At 37.3% G+C, this 14,554-nt stretch overlaps 3 protein-coding genes across 4 annotated transcripts in view; 2 read left to right on the forward strand and 1 right to left on the reverse strand.

Annotated features, from left to right (window-relative positions):
* LOC104759488 lies at positions 1,599 to 2,486 on the forward strand. Its single transcript, XM_010482407.1, has one exon. The coding sequence runs from the start codon at positions 1,599 to 1,601 to the stop codon at positions 2,484 to 2,486; it is 888 nt and encodes a 295-aa protein (XP_010480709.1).
* On the reverse strand, positions 7,993 to 14,068 carry LOC104757231 (apoptosis inhibitor 5-like protein API5). 2 transcript variants are annotated; one of them, XM_010479956.2, is made up of 18 exons: positions 13,947 to 14,068; positions 13,675 to 13,789; positions 13,298 to 13,459; positions 12,920 to 13,013; positions 12,622 to 12,627; positions 11,823 to 11,888; positions 11,440 to 11,531; positions 10,959 to 11,033; positions 10,712 to 10,861; positions 10,026 to 10,091; positions 9,860 to 9,925; positions 9,466 to 9,576; positions 9,217 to 9,306; positions 9,031 to 9,137; positions 8,828 to 8,942; positions 8,680 to 8,745; positions 8,466 to 8,563; positions 7,993 to 8,349 (listed from the first exon to the last, which is right to left on the reverse strand). In XM_010479956.2, the coding sequence occupies exons 2-18, from the start codon at positions 13,762 to 13,764 to the stop codon at positions 8,157 to 8,159; spliced, it is 1,647 nt and encodes a 548-aa protein (XP_010478258.1). In that variant the 5' UTR covers positions 13,765 to 13,789; positions 13,947 to 14,068; the 3' UTR covers positions 7,993 to 8,156. The 2 variants fall into 2 exon arrangements, with proteins under 2 accessions (XP_010478258.1, XP_010478259.1); XM_010479957.2 differs by lacking the exons at positions 12,622 to 12,627; positions 12,920 to 13,013; positions 13,298 to 13,459; positions 13,675 to 13,789; positions 13,947 to 14,068 and adding exons at positions 11,978 to 12,077; positions 12,362 to 12,523; positions 12,739 to 12,854.
* Positions 14,222 to 14,554, forward strand: part of LOC104757232 — a 2,050-nt gene continuing 1,717 nt past the window's right edge. Inside the window, exon 1 of the mRNA XM_010479958.2 lies at positions 14,222 to 14,510. Within this exon, the coding sequence (XP_010478260.1) occupies positions 14,236 to 14,510 (275 nt within the window). The 5' untranslated portion in view covers positions 14,222 to 14,235. The remainder of the gene's footprint in view (positions 14,511 to 14,554) is intronic.

The following is a 14,554-nucleotide window of genomic DNA, read 5'->3' on the forward strand; positions in this document are numbered from 1 at the left end:
AGACAAGAAGTATTCACCGATCATCAAGCGACAACCAAAGGAGAAAACTTGGAAGACATATATCCTCCAACGTTATCTGCACATGGAAGAAACCCGTAGACATTAGTGCACGCGTTCTTGGAAACGCGATTCGGCGGATCAAGACTGAGAGACTCGTAAGTCGTAACTTGATCCGTCTTGGACTCCATCGGAGACCAAGGTTAAAGTTTTTTCTCTGAGGAAGCACTCATAACACGACAATTCACACCAGAGGCCTAAGCTAAAGAGAGAAAAGAAGACAGAAACAGAGCAATACGTGCCATAGAAGTAAACTTAAAACAGAGCTTTTAATGAGCAGTTTTGTTGTATGTGTCTCTTCTTACTTGAATACATATATACACACACACAGAAACTAACGAAAACTAATCTTACTATAAAATTTCTTACTGTTTAGTTTTCAGTTTTTACATAATAGAATAAAGAACGACTCTCTTGAGTTGATCAAGTGATCACGATGACATGATTAGCTCTTGCTAATTCAAAGAAATACTTTGTTTTCCGTAATTAGTTTTAAACTTCTGAACGTGAGTTACACCTTCCAATTATGTTAAAGTGGGTAGATAAGATTATATATAGATTTGCTTAGGGACTATCTGACTTTTGATTTTGGTTTAAGTAACTAAGTAGAGCGCTTAGTTTAAGGTGTAAAATCTCCATTGCATCACCTTAATCCTAAATATGATAGAGGAACCACTGTCATTTTTTGGTTCGACTATATTATTAAGACGAGGCCAACTGGCCAAACTTACCTAGGTTAGGTTGATTACACGGAATAAATTTTTTGAACATTCTGACCCATCATTAACTCGATTTAGAAAATACAAACATTATTCTAACTTCAAAAAAAAATTATGTCAAAATATAACAGAGATATTCAATTTAGGTAGTAGAGCCAACATCTGAAATTGCTTGAACGCCATATATTTAACATTACCGTTGAGATTTTTATATCAAACATAAAGTTAGGGGTTTTAGATACTATTTGTAATACAGTAATAGTAGTATATATTGTATTTTTGTTCAGGAAACTTAAATTTCATTTGATCAATTGCGAGTACAATTTTGGGAAAAATACAACAGTACTTGTTTAGAAGAACAAGGACAGTATCAGAGTTACTTGCGTAGAAAGAAAAGTTTTTAAAACCTTCTCCCTCCTCTGAGATTTAAGTATTTTTTTTTTCTCTCTCTCATGCTGTTTGTCGTCTCTTTAGTCCAATTCATACTCTAAACTCCTCTTTTTTAGGTACACCTCCAAAATATCAATGGAACAAGAATGCACGCTGATAGAATAGGAATACTGTAATATTCCAATTATGTCCTTATGTAACCCTAATACACTTGTATATATATTAAGGAATGAATACAATAGAGGACAAGGGAGTTTTACCAAATTACATGGTATCAGAGCTACCCTAAAAAAAAAAAACCCTATTTTTCAAACTTGCCGCCTCCCTGTTCTTCCTCTATTCTTCCTCTGTTTCTGCGGTCTCTTTCTTCTTCTTTTTTCTTCTCCAAGTCTCGTCTCGTCGGTCTTCTTGTGTTCCCTTTCCACGATTTCAATGGCTCAACCGGCAGAGAAAGCTTTTGGTGTGACCCATATCAAGTCTTACATTCCTTTGGTCCTTGATATGCAGAAGATGAACTATGATGCGTGGCGTGAACTTTTCGAGATTCACTGTCTCAGCTTCAGCGTCGCGGGTCATCTCGATGGAACCTCGATTCCTGCAAATCCTCAAGACACTGCGTGGAAGGAGCGTGATGGTCTTGTCAAAATGTGGATCTATGGAACGATCTCTCCTTCCCTCCTCGACACGGTTCTGAAATCGCGTTGCACTGCTCGTGAGCTGTGGATTACTATTGAGAATCTGTTTCGTGATAACAAGGAGGCCAGAGCAATTCAACTGGAGAATGAGTTGAGGTCCTTCACGATTGGTGATCTGTCGGTTCATGACTATTGTCAAAAACTCAAGACTATCTCTGATCTGTTGGCTAATGTCGATTCTCCAGTCACTAAGCGATCGTTGGTGATACATCTGTTGAATGGCCTTTCTGAGAAATTTGACAATATTCACAATGTCATCAAACACAAGACCCCGTTCCCTTCGTTTGATGCTGCTCGGTCTATGTTGATTCTGGAGGAGGATCGTCTCAACAAACCCTCCAAACATGTCGCATCTTCACCGCTTGGAACCTCTACACCTCATCTGCTCTACACCGACGCAGGACCATCCACACCTCCTTCATATCCTGCGACTAACACATGCAGTTCCTCTCAGCCACACTTCTCTCCTCAACCCACTCATGAACATCAAAACAGAGGACGAGGTCATGGTCGTCACAACGGGTATCGTGGTCGTGGCCGAAACAAATCTCACCATAACATCAACAATTCATGGATGCCACAACAACCATCATATTGGCCTGCTCCGCCTCAACAGCAACAATAGAATCAACAGCAATGGCGTCCATCCCCCATGGCGTATCATGTCTCCACTACTCTGCCACCAAATACTGGCATTCTCGGGGCATATCCTCCAGCCATGCAAAGTGGACCTCCGATGCCTACGGTTCTACCACCAAACATTGCTCAGGCTTTTGGCACCATGACCCTGCAGAACCCTGCAGATTCGAATTGGTATATGGATACCGCTGCCACAGCACATATCACGTCGGACTCAGGTAACCTACGTTCTGTTTTTAATTCGAGCACCATTCCGTCTATCACTGTTGGTAATGGATCCTCTCTTCCCACCACTTCCATAGGCTATCGTTTTCTTCCTTCTAAGTCTAGACCTCTCCACCTTAACAATGTCCTTGTTTGCCCTTCCATCATTAAAAATCTTTTGTCTGTTCGTCAGTTTACCACAGATAATTGGATTTCCATTGAATTTGATCGCTTTGGTTTTCTTGTTAAGGATTTGAACACACGGACACCTCTTCTCCGCTATGACAGCTTGGGCTTCCTCTACTCCATCAACAACTTGTCTTCCCCGCAAGCTTTTCTTTCTACTTCCGTTAGCTCCACCGTGTGGCACCGTCGTCTTGGCCACCCGGGAAACTCTATTATGAATTCTCTCATCTCTACTGGTTCAATAAATTGTTCAAAACTAGACTCTTCTCTTTGTAATGCTTGTCAACTTGGGAAACACGTTAGACTTCCTTTTGATGATTCTGTTTCAATTATTTCTGAACCTTTTCAAATAATACATTCCGATGTATGGACCTCTCCGGTTTCCAGCATCAGTGGGATCAAATATTATGTCATTTTTCTTGATCATTTTAGTCATTTTGTTTGGGTATATCCTCTTCGAAAAAATCTGAAGTGTTTTCTTCTTTCTTACACCTCTCGGCCTATGTTAAAAATCAGTTTGATAGAACAATCAAATCACTGCAATGTGATAATGGTGGGAAATAAAACAACAGAGAATTTTTGACTTACCTTGCCTCTCATGGCATCACATCTCGTTTTTCTTGTCCCCACACATCCCAACAAAATGGGAAAGCTGAACGCACTCTAAGAACCTTGAATAACTTCGTTCGTTCTCTTCTCTTCCAAGCAAATCTGCCAACATCATATTGGGTAGAAGCTTTGAACATGGCCACTCATCTCTTCAATATTCTTCCTTCTCAAGATATTCAAAACCAAACACCATTCACCAAACTCTACAACCAACCAGTCTCGTATCACCACCTTCGTGTCTTCGGCTGCCTGTGCTACCCAAACCTTTTCGCCACCACCTCACACAAACTTGCGGCACGTTCCACCGCTTGTGCTTCATAGGTTTAAAAAAGAGATAATGGTATTTAAGAAAGAAATAATGTTCTGGCATTTAATCTGGCACCTGCAAATTCCCTTGTCTGTTGTCAAAGAAAGTTTTTTGGTCCAAGAACATTGTCTGTTGGAGATGGCTTTGTGATTGTCTATCGGAATTATAATGTCTATCAGCATTAGATTTTTAATCAGAATTCAAATGTCTATCGGCATTATAATGTATATGGACAAGTCTCATTTTAGAGATGACAATGCAGTAGACAAAAAAAAAACTGCATTAGTATTACATTTATATTAAAGATAGACAAAAACAACAAGAATACATGTCCATCGACTAGGATAGAGATAGAAGAAAAGAAAAGGTAGACAAAAACTTTTGCATTCCATGTGGTTGTTCACACACAAACATGATGCCGAGGGGAATCTCACTCGCTACAAGGCTCGATTGATGGTAAGTCTCAAGAGGTCGGTATTGACTGCGATGAAATGTTTAGTCCGGTTGTGAAACCAGCCACGATCAGAATGGTGCTCGACCTTGCTCTCTCGCGCCAATGGTCCATACATCAGCTTGACGTCAAAAATGCCTTCCTCAATGGTGACCTTGAAGAAACCGTGTACATGCACCAACCACCGGGGTTTCGTGATGCATCGAAACCGGACCACGTTTGTCTCCTCCACAAGTCTATTTATGGGCTCAAGCAGGCACCGAGAATGTGGAATCAACGGTTTGCGTCCTATGCACATCGTGTTGGTTTTAAACAGAGCAAATGTGACTCTTCTCTGTTCACATACAACACGTCTCAAGGCCGGGCGTATCTCCTTTTATACGTTGACGATATCTTGCTTACTGCATCCTCGACGACTCTCCGTGATTCCATCATTGCTTCCCTTCACCGTGAGTTCTCCATGACAGACCTTGGACCGGCGAAGTACTTTCTAGGCATCTCGATCAAGCGCAACTCCGCAGGTCTCTTCCTCGACCAACGGCAATATGCAACTGAAATCATTCTTCAGGCAAATATGGAGAACTGCAACCCTTGCACAACACCGGCGGATCCTCGCTCAAAGCTTTCGGCTGATGATAGTCCCGCGTTTTCAGATCCTACACTATATCGAAGCTTAGCAGGAGCTCTTTAATACTTAACCTTCACTCGCCCAGACATTGCCTATGCAGTCCAGCAAGTTTGCTTGTATATGCATGATCCTCGCGAATCACACTACATTGCCCTCAAACGCATCATATGTTATGTTCAGGGAACGCTTCAGCAGGGCTTACAGCTCACGGCAACGAAAACATCCACATTAACAGCGTACACTAATGCAGACTGGGCGGGTTGTCCCTCGACACGGCGCTCCACATCCAGCTAGTGCATTTTCCATGGTGACAACCTCATCGCCTGGTCGTCCAAGCGCCAACACACGGTCTTAAGATCAAGTGCCGAGGCCGAATACAGGGGAGTGGCAAATGTGGTTGCTGAAACAATATGGCTCCGCAACTTACTCCTCGAACAACATTGCCCACTCACAACCGCCACTCTGGTATACTGTGACAATGTAAGTGCTGTGTATCTCTTTTCCAACCCGGTCCAACATCAACGTACGAAGCATGTGGAAATTGATATCCATTTTGTCCGTGAACGGATTGCTCTTGGTCACATTCGTGTACTACATATCTCCTCTTCAAGCCAATATGCAGACATATTCACTAAAGGTCTTCACACACCACTCTTCTTGGAATTCAAGTCCAGTCTTGGCGTCATGACAAATCCGGCTTCGACTGCGAGGGAGTGATAGAATAGGAATACTGTAATATTCCAATTATGTCCTTATGTAACCCTAATACACTTGTATATATATTGAGGAATGAATACAATAGAGGACAAGGGAGTTTTACCAAGTTACACACGCAACATTTCTTAGGAAATATCTAGATGCAATGCTAAAATGATGAAATTAAAGAGTGAAGGAAACAAACTTGAAATGGCATTGCATATAAACACTTTATATATCTCTCACTTAGCGCCAAACAGCTTGTAAACATACAACGCAGACAAAACATTTGAAATACATAGTGGATCATCTGGATCGAAATATGAAAAATATGAAATCGTGAGAGAAGAATTCTTGGAACACCGCTCATATTCATTAAAGGTGAAAGTTTCGTTCTTGTCTAGAGAGTTTAATGGAGATAGATAAGGAGGACAAGGGAGAAGAAATAGAGAACAAAAGCCAAGACACATATCCAAAATGGATAAGTTGATCTCGCATAAGCTGGTACCCCTATTATGAGGGCAACAATCACAATAATGAGAACTTCTGTTGAGTAATCACAATAATTAGAGAGATTTTTCTCGTAATAGAATAAACAAAGGTTTTTAAAACTTATCTTTAAAAATTATTGAGTCTGATTTTCAAAGAGCGTGAAATGAATTATTAGCATGTGATTCTTATTTCAGCTTAGTAAAATGTAAAGAGCCTCGAGGTTTTTTAAACAATATGATACAAATATAGAATACAGAAAGACTTTTTTAATAATCATACTCAGAACGTTTACTTGCATGGAAAGTAACATATGTGTACTATAATTAACACTTCATTTAATTATCTGGAACTGAGGCTTGGATTGTTTTTTTTTTTTTTTACCTATACTAGGTTTTAAACCCACGTGTAGCGTGGGTTTATTAGATATATTTCGAGAAAAATTATATATAATTGATTACGGTAATAAAATATTATTTATAAAAAAAAATAGTATTATCATTTTCATTGTCAAAATTTGTGGTAATTTTCATTGTTACGTTTATCGTCTGGTTTTTCGTTATACTTTTTTTCTTCTTCTTACTCGTCAACTTCTTCACATTTTTTCACTGAAAAATTTAGACTTCCACACAACTTGTTAACCCATCAAACTCCAAGAATAAAATTATTTCTTTTCTCATAAAATTTGTGAAATTCATGCATCCAATTATTGATAACACATGTTAACACATGAAACCAATTATAGATAACTTTATCTATATACTTATTTTGTTTAATATCCACACGTTTAGAATCTCTTCCAACCAAAATCCTTACTTGGTTTATAATATTTTAAAAACATAATAAAATATATTAATAATAATTTATTTAATATGAATCATATGATATATAGAAATATGAGTACTCTATAAGAATATATTAGATAATTTATATTTTACATCAATATTTATAGTATTTTAAACTTTTAAAATGTTTCGAAATATAAAATTTGAACCTTTTAAAAAGTTTCAATATTTATAATATTTTAAAATTTTCAAAATTTAAAATTATAATATTTAAAAACTTTTTAAAAGCTAAGAACTTTTAAAAGTTTTAATATTTATAATATTTAAACTTTTAAGAATTTTAAAAATTATAATATTGAAACTTTTTAAAGTTTTAATTTGATCAAACCGAATAATTTTTAAACTTGAACGCTTGATAAATCAAGCTTTCCTGCTCATTCGTTGTTGGAAGCATATTAATCTTATTTATACTGGCTCTGAACCATTATTTAAAACTTTTCTAGCCGATGTGGGATATTGTGCATAGTTCTTTTATTTCCATAAATTTAAAATTTTCTTTTTCTAAAAAATTCTGGAAATTAAAAAAAAAATGTTAATGAATGACATGTCAAATCCTGATAGGTTGTTTTAAAATAACTTTTAGTATAGAAAATTCTGGAATTTTAAAAAAATGTTAATGAGTGACATGTCTTATTACAATTGGAGGTTTTAAATCCTAGGTGGACAGCCTTAGAAGCTTATACTTTTTATTAGTATAGATTACTATATATATATAAAATCTGAAAGTTAATACGCTTGGATTGAGTCAGGACCATCTTTTCAGTATAAAAAGCACGGACTTGTTCTACGGATCGGATACGCGCAGACCAAGTTCTCCGATATGTATGTGTGTTGTGTGTTGACAATGAGAGTCTCATCGTCGAATATACATACATAGATAACATGGAGGGAGGTAAGTTGAATTAAGAATATTATTAGGGAATGAATATAATCTTTTCATATTATAATTTTAACGTGATTTGATATCTAACTTTGTGCCATTAGAATTTAAAATGACCGTTGACTTCTCATATAGGGATACCTTGAGAAGAAGTCATAAAGTAATAGTAATAATGAAACAATGATTAGCCATGTATGAAAAGCGAAAATCAAAGAGATTAAATTTGTTTGTCGAATGTTAGGACCTTTTTTAAAAAGGCAAAATTTCTACGGCCAAAAGGACTAACATACTCTCTTGTTATACAAGAACCGGGGAAGTGAAAAAAAGAGTGTTATAAGAGATTCCATCCTTTAAGAAAATATTACCAGTAGCCTCTTCTTCCACGGCCACGGCCTCCACCACCACCCCGTCTTCCCTGGCCTCGACCTCCGTGACTGCCTCTACCACCACCGTATGACTTTCCCTCCGATGCTTTGTTCACAACCTGATGACTCTGCACACGTGCCTTCTTTGCACCCACGTTGTTAACGGCTCCATTTGCAGGCCGTTTCCCTCTGTGGTATCCAAATGAGACACAAACAACACATTAAGTTTTTCAACATTTGGAACACAAGAAAAGCTGATTTAAGACCCAAAAGAATATTGAAGATTCGGTAGGTTTGGTTTGTACCCAGTTGGTGTCGTTGAGGCTAACGGCTTAGTGGCTTCTTTCCACGAAAGGGTAATACTAGTGTCTCCAATGAAGGAAGGCGCTTTTGCATGTAACACCTGCAACATACCAGGACGGTTAAATTTGCCTAACACGCTTAATCTATTAATCAGACTTATATAGTTACATAGAGAAAAAAGGGACGAGAAAGAAGAAATGGCTCTCTGTTTCTCACCTTTGTCATTGCCAATATGTTATTGCAGGTCCTGAGTCCAGTTGTTATATTTTGCTTCTTTGTTTTCTGAAAACAGCTTCGGTTACATTAAGCCAGGAAAAAACGACGAGATGAAATGGATAAAGGAGTGAAAATTTAATGTTCTCACCACGATTGACTTCTCTTCATCTGTCTTAGCAGCTGACATGGCTTTGTTGTGCTCAGACATTCCTTGAGTCAGTTTCTTCATCGTTGCCTTGGTTAGATCCTCAACACTGGTCAATCTGTAACGTCCATTTTTATTAATATGAAAACAGTACTTTGAAACAAATTACCAAAAACAGAATGTCATACTACTGTTATCCACTATACCTCTCAGTGAATTCCTTGTGAAACTCGGAAAAGTCCTCCCCAAGTCTATCTGATGGCTGTCCGGTCACTATCTTGTACCCGCACAAACTGTTTGTTGCATTTGGAGCCTATATATTTAACAGAACACACATTAGTAAGAAGGACGAAAAAGAGACTTGGCCAAGCAACTAGAGATAGTTAGACTACCTTGTGCGCTAAGTGATGAAGTACGTATAATAGGCACTCCACATATGTGAAGTTCATTTCTTCACCAGTTTTCCTGGCAGTCATATATTTCTGACAGCAAATGTATACGAGTAAATAGTGTTTATATTCAAAATTGGAGACTCTCGTAGAATATACACCAGAAAATTGATTATAAGTAATAATTACTGTGTCTATATATTAGCTACAAAAGATGTGGAGACAACATAAATTATGGTGCTAAAGAGGTACCTTTAAGAGCTGAACTATTGAGGGCAGTATCTGACGTGCTACCTGAGCTGTTGTGTATGGTGACATCTCAGCAAGAGCTCTGAGCAAATTAAGCTTCCTCTCTTCTGGCAGCTAGTATAAAAGAATTTAGTAAATATTATGCTGACAAACAATGCTCATGCCTGGAGTTAATGTAGATTCTACCAAATGAAGGAAAAAGATAGACATGTGAAAAAGACAGACAGGTGACAAATATTCTGTATGAACAAAAAAACAGTTACATGCGAGTTGAGAGAGTAATTCAGATTTGACTTCATGCCATTAACTAGTCTATTCTTATTATGCCCAAGAGAATCCAAGAGATCATGAACAGAAAAAAACTACAATCAAACACATAAAGTAACATGTAACGAACCTTGTCAAAAGCAGGCATGATATTCATGTTCAAGTAGTTAAGAAACTTGGTACCTGGGGCACCTCTCTGTTAGGAAGAGAAGAGGACGAAGTTAGTATTAATCAACGTTAAAGCATCTCAAGTATATAAATCCAAGTGCTCTGCAGCAATAATTCTGATTCCATACCACAAAGAAAGGAAGAGCCGTTTGCAGGCATGATATAAACCTATCAATATGATCTGTATCTGAAACCTGGGAGAATAATATTTGGACATTAGAAGTATTTCTGTGGCACAATAATGAAATCATCTAATAATATTTCAAACGTTTATAATTCCAACCTTTACTATCACCATACTACGGTTAGAAAACTTACTAATGTAAATTATAGTAGATATTCCCAGGGTAATTATAACAGATGCTATCAAATTTTATGACACAGCTAGATATGCATCAAGACAACTGTTGACCCTTCCTTATGTCCATTTCTAGACTGGGCAATATACTGGACTACAAAAAATCCTGACTATATGAAAATCTAGAGGCAACTTGCTCGCATACTACCAATGAGACCTCGCATCAAACATACACGTAAGATATACAACGACGACTAACAAATGTAAGAGTTGCACATGTACAGATTGTATATCATTTATAAGGTTTTCGTCGAGAGAGGGTGAAGTCTATGCTAAGACAAGTATCCTTCTAATCTCACAAACATGCAAACGATTAGCAGACTTTATTCCCCAGCTAACGACGATTACTTGTGTAACTAATAAATTAATAAACTCATAGACGAATAATCATTACTGTCATTATAATAAACTCATAGCTTATGTTCATCCCAGGAGAATGCGACATGAGAAACTCACATTAAACTGTGAATCCAAATCGGCCTGTCCTTCAATAACTTCTACAAGCTCTTGCATTCTTTCTTGAGGAGCTTTCCCTCCAAATATACTCAAGCTTGTCAAGAAATCCATAAACATATTGAATTCTTCTCCAGTTACATCCCCAAGGCTCTGTAAGCATCCAAAAAACGTCATAAAAGGGTAAAAAAGAGAAAGTCGGATAAATAGAACAAAGAAAAACTTCATGTGGCCAAAGATATATTCTAACCTTTTTGATTAAATCAGTTATATGTCTTTCCATTTCCTCTTGAGGCTTTAACAATTCTCCTTTAAGAGGGAAAACCTACATGGAAATACAAAATCAATTAATTGGGATAAGATATACAAAACCTTACCAAGGGATTCCTTGCGTTCCCATTAACTTGCATAATCAGACATATTTCATTTTACATCTTGTTCTATAAGATATATTTCTTGATGACAAACAAACTATCCAAAACTTCCAAAATAAGAACGACTCCACTAAATATGTGCTAACACCCAGTACCTACTCAAGTTGATTTGGCAGTATTTGTACCTGGTCTTAGCAATAGAACCAAAGATTATATGCCATTTATATAAGTCTACTTCATTCTTCAAATTAGCAAGCGGAAAGAGTGCTAACTTGATTGTTATGAATTTCTTTAAGTCGAGCTAAAATATAGCAGAACCTCAGACATGGAAAAAAAAAAGGTAGAAAAGACTCTGACCTTATCTCTGAGAAAGTGTAAGACCTTTTCACGGATTTGCTCATCAGTACTAAGACTGGCCTCGGTATGCTTAAACAATGCAGTCAAAGATGCTACATGAAAAGGTAAAAATAACTAAACATAAGAAACAGCTCGGGAACTACAATAACCATCAGTAACAACGTACAGTACATGTTAAATTTTTGAGCACGCCACAACCCGCATTCTGTAATTTATACACTTAGTTTCGTGCTTTATAAGATGGACAGAGTAACACTACTGAAAACAAAATATCTACCATAAGACTGAAAGACCAATTTCACTAATTTTCTCAATGTAACATCACGGGTGTGTAAGATGAATTGCTCAGACCATGAAGATGAATGCAGAAGAAATCAAATTACCCTTTTTATCCTGCCGAAATAATGACATGAAAGCCTTGTGCACAGCATCACGCTCCACCAATTCCTCTATTTGAATCATATTACTCAGGAGTCAGATGGTGAAAAACAAATTAAGTAAATCATAAGGTCTAAATAACAAAAATCTGAGAAATTACCAGTATTTAGACACTGTACAAGAACATCGATTATCTTAGATATAAACTCAGGTGTATCCTTGCAGAACAATGGAAGCCCGCGGATGGCTTGAACACGTACCTACAAATAAGAAGAAAATGATAACTTTTTCTATAGAAAAGATTCGAGAATAGTTTCTTCTCTCAAAACTAAGAATAATTGTGAGTCCTAACTAACCTCAAATTCGTGTGTCAAATCAAAACAAAGCTATAAAAACCTCACTTATTTATTCAACCTTAACACTAATTGAGCCTTAAAAATTAAACAAAGTTCATCTAAAATGCACTAGCACACCTTCATCTACTTTTGTGCTTCAGGATAAAACCATATATGTGTAAAGAAGAAGAGGACCAGTAGGTACATACCCCAACTTCCACTTCGTCGATAATATCCATGTAGGCATCAAAAGCTTCTGTTGCGAGACTAGTAAAGAACTTAAAGTAGCGTGGAATGAGCTGCGCTCCAAGCTGCTTGATCTTGATGTTCGTCTTAGACAATTCAATAATCCCTTCATAGTCTTGAACATTCTGCAAACCATGAGACAATATATCATAGAAAACGATCAACACACAAGAAACAAAAACCAAGCAAGCCTAAGAAGAGCCAAAAACAAAATCAATCACACCAGTATCCATTTTACAGACCGATTATACACAAAATCCGAAACAAACCAGAGACGATTAGGGAACACAATGAACAACTAAATCAAACATAAAACGATTGATTCCAAATAGAGGAGAACCTGAGACTTGTCCGTAGACTGGCTTAAGCGCTCGTCAAACTCATAAAGCTTCTCGATAAGCTTAGCATCTTCGGGACACAGTTCTGACATTTTTTTCCGAGAGTTCGATGAGAAGCTGCGATGGATAAAAAAAATCGAAGCAGGTGAGTATATAGTATATACACAGTTGGTTTGTAGAANTTTAGACACTGTACAAGAACATCGATTATCTTAGATATAAACTCAGGTGTATCCTTGCAGAACAATGGAAGCCCGCGGATGGCTTGAACACGTACCTACAAATAAGAAGAAAATGATAACTTTTTCTATAGAAAAGATTCGAGAATAGTTTCTTCTCTCAAAACTAAGAATAATTGTGAGTCCTAACTAACCTCAAATTCGTGTGTCAAATCAAAACAAAGCTATAAAAACCTCACTTATTTATTCAACCTTAACACTAATTGAGCCTTAAAAATTAAACAAAGTTCATCTAAAATGCACTAGCACACCTTCATCTACTTTTGTGCTTCAGGATAAAACCATATATGTGTAAAGAAGAAGAGGACCAGTAGGTACATACCCCAACTTCCACTTCGTCGATAATATCCATGTAGGCATCAAAAGCTTCTGTTGCGAGACTAGTAAAGAACTTAAAGTAGCGTGGAATGAGCTGCGCTCCAAGCTGCTTGATCTTGATGTTCGTCTTAGACAATTCAATAATCCCTTCATAGTCTTGAACATTCTGCAAACCATGAGACAATATATCATAGAAAACGATCAACACACAAGAAACAAAAACCAAGCAAGCCTAAGAAGAGCCAAAAACAAAATCAATCACACCAGTATCCATTTTACAGACCGATTATACACAAAATCCGAAACAAACCAGAGACGATTAGGGAACACAATGAACAACTAAATCAAACATAAAACGATTGATTCCAAATAGAGGAGAACCTGAGACTTGTCCGTAGACTGGCTTAAGCGCTCGTCAAACTCATAAAGCTTCTCGATAAGCTTAGCATCTTCGGGACACAGTTCTGACATTTTTTTCCGAGAGTTCGATGAGAAGCTGCGATGGATAAAAAAAATCGAAGCAGGTGAGTATATAGTATATACACAGTTGGTTTGTAGAAAAAAACAGAACCTACACACATGTATTCACGCCTATGTACATATAATTGTGAATAAAAGATGAAGAAGAAGATGAAGAATGAGTAAGACCGTACATGTCGATTCTGGAAGAGTGTATACAAGGTTGATTGATTGATAGTGTTCTTCGCTCTCGCAGGGAGGTTGTCCAAGGGTTTCTTCTGGGTTTATTGCTGCTCTCTCTCTCTCTCTCCCCCTTTTTTTAGCTTGAAGAAGAAAAGAGCGAGTTTCACCTAAAACGATGTCGTTCTTATTCGAAATTTGAGTTTTGGAAACGACACCTTTTACTTATCGTTTATTTCAAATGTGTGCCAGAATTTTATTATAGAGCAAAACAAACCAATTAAGCACTAGTTTTCAAATTCAATGTCTCTTTCTTTGATTTCTGATTCGATTCATCTTATCTGCGCCGATCTCCGTCTCCTCCGTCAATCTCCGTCGCGGTCATTTTCTCTCTCTTTACGTAGCAAGCAGTTCTCTGTTCACCAGTTATCTCAGATCTCACGCTCGATCAAAGTCACGGCGAGAGACGGCGCTATGGAGACGACAACGACGGCGGAGGAGACAGTTTCAGGCGGTGTTCCTAACAACACGATGAAGTTATTGTTCGTTGAGATGGGTGTAGGTTACGATCAGCACGGGTACGTTCAAAAATTTCTCAGAAAAAAAGAAAAAAAAAAAAAAA

Source organism: Camelina sativa, chromosome 17, assembly GCF_000633955.1.
Source record: "Camelina sativa cultivar DH55 chromosome 17, Cs, whole genome shotgun sequence".
In the NCBI taxonomy this organism is placed as follows: domain Eukaryota; kingdom Viridiplantae; phylum Streptophyta; class Magnoliopsida; order Brassicales; family Brassicaceae; genus Camelina; species Camelina sativa.